Source organism: Phalacrocorax aristotelis, unplaced genomic scaffold, assembly GCF_949628215.1.
Source record: "Phalacrocorax aristotelis unplaced genomic scaffold, bGulAri2.1 scaffold_45, whole genome shotgun sequence".
In the NCBI taxonomy this organism is placed as follows: Eukaryota; Metazoa; Chordata; class Aves; order Suliformes; family Phalacrocoracidae; genus Phalacrocorax; species Phalacrocorax aristotelis.
Genome location: NW_027441118.1, coordinates 343,304 through 353,183, shown reverse-complemented (window position 1 = coordinate 353,183; position 9,880 = coordinate 343,304). Strand labels below are relative to the sequence as shown.

At 45.7% G+C, this 9,880-nt stretch overlaps 1 protein-coding gene across 1 annotated transcript; it reads right to left on the bottom strand.

Annotated features, from left to right (window-relative positions):
* Positions 1-1,169: 1,169 nt before the first annotated feature.
* LOC142050898 (E3 ubiquitin-protein ligase RBBP6-like) lies at positions 1,170-8,716 on the bottom strand. Its single transcript, XM_075080114.1, has 9 exons — positions 8,672-8,716; positions 6,753-6,841; positions 6,537-6,633; positions 5,907-6,046; positions 4,817-4,989; positions 3,963-4,066; positions 3,339-3,515; positions 3,076-3,083; positions 1,170-2,506 (listed from the first exon to the last, which is right to left on the bottom strand). Exons 1-9 carry the CDS (start codon positions 8,714-8,716, stop codon positions 1,384-1,386), a joined length of 1,956 nt encoding a protein of 651 aa, XP_074936215.1. The 3' UTR covers positions 1,170-1,383.
* Positions 8,717-9,880: the final 1,164 nt, after the last annotated feature.

The window sequence follows — 9,880 nt, the reverse complement described above, 5'->3', positions numbered from 1 at the left end:
GTTCCTCACTCAGTGCTGGTGCTGGCACACCAACATCTATTTAGAAGGTGAGATTTGATCTCCAGATGTAAGGTCTTACTTCATTTTTCTCCCTCAAGCAAGTGAAACAAGCAGCGCCTGTGAGGACGAATGGCCCTCTTCCATCTCTAACCAAATGGGCAATATTGCCCTGGCTCTCTGGGAGAATTTTGTTTAACCTTGACCACCACAGTTCCTGTCTGTGAGCAACAGCTGTGTCTTGTTCACTTAGTCACACGAAGCAGACATAAAACACGCGGCGCGACAGAACATCAGCTGTGCACAGTGCAAACATAGAAGAGAACCCATGAGCCTAATCTGAGAAAGAAATTCTGTATTTGCTTGTATCCTGCTGACTTCTAAATGCCTGCAAAGTGTTTCTTGGATGGGATTGCCTCTCTGGAGTAGGGCCTTCTGCCAGAGAGATCTAAAGGTAACGGATTTAACTAACTCCTCCGTTTTTCCCTTCTTTTTCTCCCTTCCTTTCTGTCTTTCCTGTGTGCCACTGAACTGTTTTCTCCTCTGTTCATGTAAAACTAGGTCTCATCTAACACTTTGCAGCTGTCGAGTCCTGAGCCAGTAAAGCACTGTGGGAAGTCAGCACGCTTCCAGCTGGCAGAGGGAAAGCTATACCCATTAGTGTCACAACGGGAAGGTGAGTGTATCTTTTCCCCCCCAAAGAGTATGAGTTGTGTAAGGTTTGCTCTAGTACCAAATTTAGGAATTCCAGAACATAAATCGGTAAATAACGGGATAGTAAGAGAATTAGGCAGTGGCAATGGCCCCAGGGCCCTAGCTTTTCTTTATACGCCTGTTAGTGTGCATAGTTAATGTGCATTCTGCTTTCATGATGGGCAGAAGGAGAGAGAGAGGACTCGTCAAGAGAGATGCAAGGCTTCCACCCTGCCTATGCCTACCCACAACCCAAAGCAGGTACAGTCAGAGCAAACAAGAAGGGAATGGCTGTGCTTTGTCTTTCATTGACTTTAATTAGTTGTAACTAACACTGAGTCTCCCCTCCTACTCCAGGAGTATTATTTTTCTTTTTTCCTAATCATTTTTGAGACACCTCTGTTAGCTCATGGTAAGGCGCTAGTTAGAAATGTAACACAGACACGCCAGGGAACACACGAGGCTAAAAGAGTGTTAACTTTATTGATGAACATGCGATTTGTGTTTATACAGGTGCGAGTAAACAAAGAGAACAACAGCCACGCAATTGCCCGTATTCCAGAAACGGCTCTAACTTGGCTGATAAGGCACTCCCCTTCTATCCTCCCCAAGTAGCAACTACTCGCTGCAGGACAGCATCAAAACACCCTCATCCTTTCAAGAGGAAGGTGTTTTAATGCTGCCTGACTTTGGCTAGTCCTCCTTTGCCTTTTTCGCAGGAGGTTCCAGTCGAGGAGATTTGTCACGACCCGTGTCCACCTTCTCGTTGGAACCTTCAGCTGGTTTTACTGTATTGTCCGTCTTAGGAGGAAGAGCCACTTCTACTTTCCGCTTGGCCTTGTCAGTCTTTGCTTTTGGCTTATCCTTCTCTTCTTCCTCCTTTTCAGACCCCAGTCTGAAAGCACTAGACTCTGTTTCCATAGGCTCATTTCTCACAGGGGTGGCATCGTCTCTGCTTGGGAGCATGAAGACAGACTCCGCTGTAACACCTTCTGCTGCAGCTGCCTCTCTTGGTTTTCTCGCACCTTCCAACAACTCAGCATTTGGAAATCCTTCATTCCGGTGCTTTTTATCTTTATTGCCTTTCTTGTCTCCCAGTGGTTTTTCCGCCTCTTTCTTTTCTGATGTTTCAGGATCTTTGATGCCACGGCTCTCTCCTCCACATGGTTTTTCAGGGCAATTTCCAGCTGTATTATGGTTTCTGTGCCTCTGCCCACCAGGATAATCCTGCCTACGTCCCTGAGCACATGGCGAATTCTCTCGTCTGGTGCCAGGTGGACCAAACCTACCTGGAGAAAAGTCCTCTCTGTTTTGTGGAGGTGGAGGTTGACAGCCAACAGCATAGCCCTTGTAAAACTTCTCACTCCGGTGTCTAGAGTTCCCTCGCCGTTCTCTGTATCTTTCCTTTTCAAATGGATCCCTAAAGTCACGGGATCTGCCCTCGTAAGCTTTCCTATCATATGGTGGAACCTCTCTGGACCTGTTAAAACACTCCCTTTCTCCTTCCCCTTGAGGTAGAGTCCGTTTAGTTGGAGACTGGCCCCTAAATACCGGAGACCTTGACCGTGAGTGGTATCTTCTGTGCGGGGGTGACCTTAGCCTTGAATGGTGAGAGCCGCGTGACCTTGACCTGGAGCGATAGTTACGACTCTTCCCTTTGCCTCTTCTTGGATGTGGCGGCGATCGCGGGGAGGAACGAGACTGGGAACGACTGAATGATCGAGAGTAGGAGTGAGTGGGGGAAGAACTGGATCTTGACTTGGTGGAGGTATACGAACTTCTACAGTAAGATGAAGCGCTGCAGGGAGACTTGGACCTGAAAAAAAACCACACAGAAAAAGAAAAAAGGGTCACACTCCCCAACTTTTTTCCTCTCAAATTTGGTTTGCTTTGTTTGGTTTGGTTTGGTTTTCTTTTATCCTCTCTCCATGTGTTTATGTAATGATGCTACTGCAAATTGAAGAACTTGTTAGCATGTAAAGTTTCTGCTTCCAAGTTTCTAGCCTGGCTTTCCACTTGACCCTATAATTATATTTCATTTTCGTATGTCATTACGGTTTCCCCAGAAAGTGTTGGTTTTTGGCAGTCCCCTTGTCAGTCCTTTGCTGATGTTTTATTTTAAATAATCTTAGTGCAAGCACAGATCCCTTTGTTAAAGGCCATTCAAAGTAAGCCATTTCAAAATTAATTACCGCTTGTGTTCTCCACAACTACCTGTGCGTACTTATTCATTGCAAATCAGCTGTTGCAGGAGTTACGTGTTACAGCCTCCTTTAACCAGTAGTAGTAGTACAGTTACCGGTAGTAATGCATTGAATTTCTGTGGGACACTTACAGTTCCCAGCCCGATCCGCCACCTGCTGAGCGAATTGTAGTGGCTCTCACTGGATGACCTGTTGCAGTGGGGAGGGAAAAAGAAAAAAATCCCATTCAGTTTATCTGAAGATAAGACTTTTAAAGGCATTCTAAAGTTAGCGTTACTTACCCGTTGTGGGTATTGATTGTCCTTGGGGGCCCAGACGACTCGGCAGTGCTGCTTGTCTTAGTAGAGGAACCTGACGGCCCTTGGCAAAAAATGGTTGGAAACAGTTGGAAACGAAGCTCTACTAAAAGACAAGGATCAGTGCCTATGCTGAAATCAAACTAACCTTCTCCTCCAACAACCCGCTGATTGGCTGAGAGGAAGGTTTAGAAAGGTTAGCGGCCGTCACCAGCGCGGCGGGAGGCACGACAGTCAGAAGTGGTGGTGGAGGTGGTGGCGGTGGCGGCTGCTGCGGCTGCTGCTGCCGAGGGTAGCCAGTTCCATTTTCGAAGTTGTTCACAGCCTAGAGGCAGAAAAACATGGACAAAAAGGGGATAGGAAACTTCAGGAGGCACACAAACAAAAGGCTCCACAGAGGAACATCACTCGCCTATTCCTGTAAATGCTATCAATCCTAAAATAAATCAGCAGGCAGGGGTAGGAACACATCGCATTAAGCGCCGGCATTAATGACTGGTAACTCAGGGTGTCTGTATTTAAAGCACTTCAGTGTCAACACCGAATTTGAAAGGGAGGCAATCATGTTAAAACTGTGACCTGAATTTGCCAGACTGTCTCTAAGGAGTTGTAAGCTTCTGTAACAAGGGATCATGCATTGGAGGAGTAAATAAATTTAGCCTTGTTCAATTGAGCCCTGCTTCAGGAGCTGCCGATTCATGTTTTCTTCCCTTTCAGCCTTTCAGGAATAGACTTCTCTCACAAGCAGTTCACGGAAAAGCCATCACGTTACCTGGCGTAGGATCTTGTTGGCAGCTAAAGCATCAGGAGAAACATCGGTCTGATGACACGTTGGGCAGGTATGATCCTCAGAATCCAGTAACGCTGTTCTAATACCTGTGTGCAATTAGAGTCATCAAAATAGATTTTAGCCAAACTAAGGACATTTTTGGGGGTTCTCATCAGTTATAAAGCCATGTATATGATTAATGGGTGAAGATGATCTTGAATTGGGAACATGAAGCTCAAGTTCAGTAGCCTAATAATCTTCTGGTATGCAGCCAATAACGGTACAGCTCTGATGTTTCACTCCTGTAACATCTGGAGGTGTGGAGTAGGCGGTGTCTTGATGTCTTGACTCACCTTTTTTCCACTCTCTAGTACAGTGAGAAGTCACCAACCTTGGGGCTAGTGAATAAAAGAGACCTCAAAAACCCGTTAGCAGGTTTGAGTTCTGAAGGTTTCAGCCAACTCTCCCGTGGAGGAGAATGTGCATTAAATGCCCAACTACCCGATTGCTGCAGACCACAGGAAGTCACCAGCGTTGGCTCTGTAATTTTGTATGAGGGAAAGGGCTGTGGACAAACGAAATGCATTCGCTATCTAATAGTGTCATCACCTGCGCAGTTACGCCCTCTTCTCATACTCGTCCTTCCACGTGCGAAGAGGATTTAACGAGATACATAAAAAGGAGGAAAAAGCTTTTGGCCTTTCTTTTGCCCTTTGTAGGAGAAGAGTCCTTTCCTATTCAGGCTGGACTTAAGTACTACACAGAGCCGGTGACAAAGTAATTTCCTGATCTCCTGTTTCTGCTTTCAGAGGATCAGAGGTGATGTTTTGAATTAACAGCCATGGGGTCACACTTACATTCGTCACAATAACTGTTTCCACAGCAGGGAATAACAGCTGCGTCGGTCATTATATCTTTACAAAGGGGACACAAGAGCTCATCTGGAATAGGCTCATCGGAGGGGGAGGAGGAGGCCGGCTCTTCCGGTAAAAAGGGAGGCTTTTCCTTCTTTCCTCTGGCATAAGCTTCCCTGGAGGGGGGTGGGGAAGGAGAGAGCAAAAAGTTAAAGGTGGGTCAAGGAGAACTTTTCCAAGCTTTGGCTTTTCTCAGGGGAAGAGAACAGATGGAATTCTTCTCACTCCACATTAGCCTTCTAAAACGTAGGCCGCTAGTTGAAACTCCTTTTCTACAGCCACAGGATGAGAAGAGGGAGGGGGAACAATTTTCCTGCTGCAGACCTCTCCCATTCCTTGGGTCAATGGAGAAATCAGCTCAGACTAGGCAAATAATTTTTTGACAGCTAGAAATCGTGTGAAATGAATCCCACCTCTCGTTGCCAGAGGGTAAAAGTAAATGGCAGGCTGAGGATCAAGTCAGTCTCCGAGTAATTAAGTTTTGGAAATGGAAGAAGTCTATGTTAGAGCTTCTACAAAAGGAGGTCCGTGGCAGAACACCAGAAGTGCCACCGAGTGCATTTCAGAGCAGCCGCTCTTGGCAGCACACAGTAGTATTTTCTTAGTTTACAGCAACAGGAGAACTGCAGCCTCTTTCACACAGGGGAGGTGATAAAAGTCAGAGGGGGAGGAAACCTCACTCCCACAGCCATTTGTTAACTTTTGCAAGGAGCCTTTGCAGCATCAGACAGAAGCAAAATGCGCTTTCAAAGAGAACGACTCCACTGCAAACACCTCGGAAACCTTTTGCAGAAATACTGATTCTTAGCACGGCACAAGTTTAACCAGCTTCCAGGGGCATGAACAGGAGGAGCGTCCTATTTTAGGGCCTTGGGATTAGAAAGTATCACAGGTGTTAAGGTTAAGATGCAATGCCAGTGCTTCCTCCCCCGTAACTAGAGGTACTGGCCCACTCGGCTGCACTGCCGCCCAGACATTGACGCACGGTTCCTCTCCTTCGCTCCTGGGTCAGTCCCGTTAGTCCCATACTTACGCATTAATAATTGGTATGGCGTATTTTCCCGTGCTGGTCAGCATAGCACCCTTTGTGTTGGGATCTTTCACCTCCACCATGAAACTCCTTGGAATGCCTGTGCTCCTCCTAATTCTGGGAACAGGCTCAAAAGTCTTGTCCTGGTAGGAAAAGAAATGCAGGCGTATCCTCAAGACCCACACTTAAAACGACATCTCCGTGATTGTTGTTAAATGGCAGGGACGCTCAGCCAGAGGCTTGTGTCGTTACACCAGGCAGCTATCCAATAGATGGGGCCAACAGAAACATCCTGGTTTTGTACAAAATACTAAAAACTGTGAAGTGTCTTTAGAAAGGGTTAAAACCCACAATAAATTTCCAGTCATACTGAAATACAGAAAAATATGCATGAAAGTTGACAGAGAAAGATCTCTGGATATGTTTGTTGTGATGGCCTGGAAAAAAGAAAATTTTGCCTTGATAATTGCAGGTGTCCCTTGAATTTTGAAGGGCTTTGCAACTTTGCCACGTAACCTCTCTATTTCACCCCAAGAGAAACACGTCTTAATATGCGTGTTCATGTATCTGTTACCTCACTGCCAAGGTAAAAAACAAAAACAAAGTAACACCAGAAGTCCCCCCCAACCTTACCCCGTTTGTTGGGCAGTTCTTTATATAGTGGCCAGGTTTTCCACAACGAAAGCAAGTATATGATGGCGGAGGCAGACCCAGGCTGTTCTTCATGTAACTAAAAGGTTTTTGGGGAGAAAAAGGAAAAGGGGTGCATGTGTCTCTCTTGTTAAAGCAACCATCTCTAGCATTCCTCCGTAATCTTTGGGGAACAGATCTGGCGTTATCAACACTTACTTGATTGGCTCATATGCACAGCAAGACTGTATCATCATCGCTTTTATTTTATCTTCTTCGGAAGCGCTGGCTTCAGCCAGACTGGCAGTCTGTGTAACAGGCCGTTAGTCGACACACACGTTAGAAACACTTTAGAGCCCCTGCTAACTTCTTTGTGTTAAGTGAGCTAACTACGGTAAGCAAAACCTGCAGGTTTCTCCAGCTGGCCGTGTCCTTTTACCATGCAAATTGTAATATAAGCCTTACGCAGAACTAGATCTTCATATGGAGGAAACCAGCTGATGTCTTGGTTTTTAAAGTACTATTTGTTCAAACGTTTTAATTACACACTAGTCCAGATACCAGCAGGGTCTAAGGGAGGGACTGTACATTCTTTGGACCGTCCAGCACCAAGCCTTCAGATCAGCCACTCGTGTCTTTGCTTTTAGGTGCATTCCTTCGCAAGAGCAACCAACTACTTTCAGCATTTTATTAAATGGTTGTTTCCTATACACAGTTTTTCCTCAACTGTAACATAATGCAGATCAACATCTATGAAATCATTTCCATTAACCGTGACAGAAAACTTCACAGACACTTGACTGATTTGCTTGAACCCAAGAGATGTACAAGACACATCCAAAACCCACAAAACATTTCTAGGGATAGGCGAAAGTTCAAATATGGCATTTCGTACATAGCAGTAATAAACCAGAGGACTTTTTACAACACATTGACTCCATGCTGAGCCAGTCTGCGCTAAAGAGGGTAGAGTAAGTCACAGTTTTGAGCTGCTCTGAGGTGTTGTTCCTGTATTGTTCTGAAATACTTCAATGTTCTCAAAAGCTTAAATGTGTGCTCCTCTTGGACGGCTTCTCACATTTTAGAGTAAAACTTCACCTAAGTTTACAGAACCAAGGACACGTTTAGGGACAGCACTAATGCAGACCAATTTCTTCTGGTGGCTACCTTCCAAATGAATTATTTTTTCCGATATTTTTGCCACGTGTCCACAATTTCATGTCTGTGGTGAGAGAGGGAAGAAGTGGCTAGTGGGGAGAGGTTTCTCTGTCTTGGGAATGAACTCCAGCCTTTCTTTTCAGAGGAAAGAACGAGCTCCTCTGCATTAGGCCCTGCCTTCTCTGATCTTTGTAACTTTAAAGCCCAGGCAGTGAATCGGCTAGCACTACGCCTTCTCACAAGGCGCAATGACTAGTGCTTTCCCAGCCAAAGTTACACATTCCCGGGCAAAAACCGCCAGCAGCTCCACAGCAAACCGCGGCGTGGCAGGAGTTCCAGAAGGTCACCTCCGCCAGCATGCCACACACACGCATGGGTATGTTCCTAGACACGGCTAGGGACATAATCACAGCGTCAAAAAGTCTGCGTTCAAGGAAATCAGATTGTGTTGCCCACTGTATCTATACGACAGCTGATGAAATTGTGCAGCGTTCAAAGAATGGATCTGCAGCTCTGAGGACTAGAAATTCAGAAATAGCCCTGCAATTGTCCGTGTTCCAGGCACGCCTCTAATTTGGCTGCTCCACACCCCCTGGAATGTCCGCCCTTACAGCCAGTGACATGCTTCTGTAAAAATAGCGCTCCTCCCCAAAGCAGAACTAACGAAATGTATGAAAAATGGCCAACGGCCTTTGAAGTGCTTCTCCTTTGTGTCTTGGAGATGAGCACTAGTGCAACGTGACGTTGGTGCTGGTAAGGTTCTCCCCTTCTATCTCCCCAAAGTGGCAACTGCTCTTTACAGGAGAGGATCAAAGCATACACACATTTTAAAGTTAACATAAATACTTGACATTATTAAGAATTAAAGTAAAGCATTGTTGGCATTACAACAGTTATACAGCTCTGGATCACAGTACAAGATTTAAAAATATGAAGCAAACACTTTTTTTTTGAAGTATTTGGTAAGAATACACATATACCTGAATAAGCTGGGACAGAGAAGCAGATGCAGAGGAGTCATCCATCTGTTCACAAAAAATTAAACACATATTCAAGTTGTACAGTCCAAACATAGCAATAGTTAACCTCTACCGTAGTCTGAAAGTCTGCACGATGCGCTCCGAGTGTGACTGCAAGAGGCATTTCCGACCTCGTGTCATTTGCATTAGCTCAAGGCAAAGTCCAAAGCTACGCCAGCTTAAGAGTGCCCATGCGGTTAATGAGAAGAAACTAGACGAACCAGACCCGCTTGAGATCAGCTTGTTGCTCCAGAGTATCTCAGAGAGGGAACCTTGTCAAATGGGTCAGGAAGGGTAACTGATGTACTGTTCAGCACGTTTGCCCAACGGCCATCTTCCACGGCCCTCCAGCCCTGGGTCTTTTTTTGTTTCCTTTAGATTTCTACTGAAGTATTTCCTGCCAGTCCCTCCAACCAGTCAGTTAGCACCAACAGCTCCATGAAACTTGTTTGCCACCCTAAGGCAATACTGCAGAAGAACTGGGGAGGGGCGGGGACACGACTCGACAACCAACAACCCCCAAACCCCAAATAATCCAAAATCCAGAATCGACAGTCAATGTATGAACTGCCATTTCAAACGGAAGACTAAGCAGAAACTAAAGAGAACTAAAGAAACTGAACAGAAGACTAAACCAAAATCCAGGCTGTTACCAGTCAAGCATTTCCTTCTGTTACTTATTTATATTTCAGCAGCAGAATGACAGTGTTTTCCAACCTGGTGAAAAATGCCCCACAAAGGCCCCAGGCTCTAACCTTGCGCCAAAATTTGTACACTGGGTTTCAGGTATTTTCATTTGCAGACAAGCTATTAGATGAAGCTGCTGCATCAGAGAAAGCGGAAAGAGCAAATGCAGAACTTTAGAATACCACTTTGTGTAGCAACGATATTTACATTCACGGCAAACAAGCCCCACTGTTGGCTATGCACTCAAAGCCCACCTGCTACCTGAAACCAACTCTCCCGGGTGTCTGTCATGTTGAATTCTCAGTGGTACAAGGACAGGCATCTACGTGATGAGTTTTCACTGAAGAAAGGAAGGATACCGCCCTTGCACCAAGAAGGGTTTGTCGCTAGTCTGAAGGGAGAGCCCTGCCTGTGCTTGGAGAGCAAAGCTGTTGACAAGCTTACTCACTCTGTAGGGGCTGGGAACTGGAAATGCCAATAGAG

Bases quoted from the DNA above. Each gene is read 5' to 3' on its own strand.
- LOC142050898 (XM_075080114.1), bottom strand. From the start codon at position 8,716: ATGGATGACTCCTCTGCATCTGCTTCTCTGTCCCAGCTTATTCAG. The intron at 6,634-6,752 runs GTAAGTGTTGAT...AAAACCTTTTAG, and splicing joins TGTGCATATGAGCCAATCAA to TTACATGAAGAACAGCCTGG. The intron at 3,516-3,962 runs GTAACGTGATGG...TTCTGCCTCTAG, and splicing joins CCAACAAGATCCTACGCCAG to GCTGTGAACAACTTCGAAAA.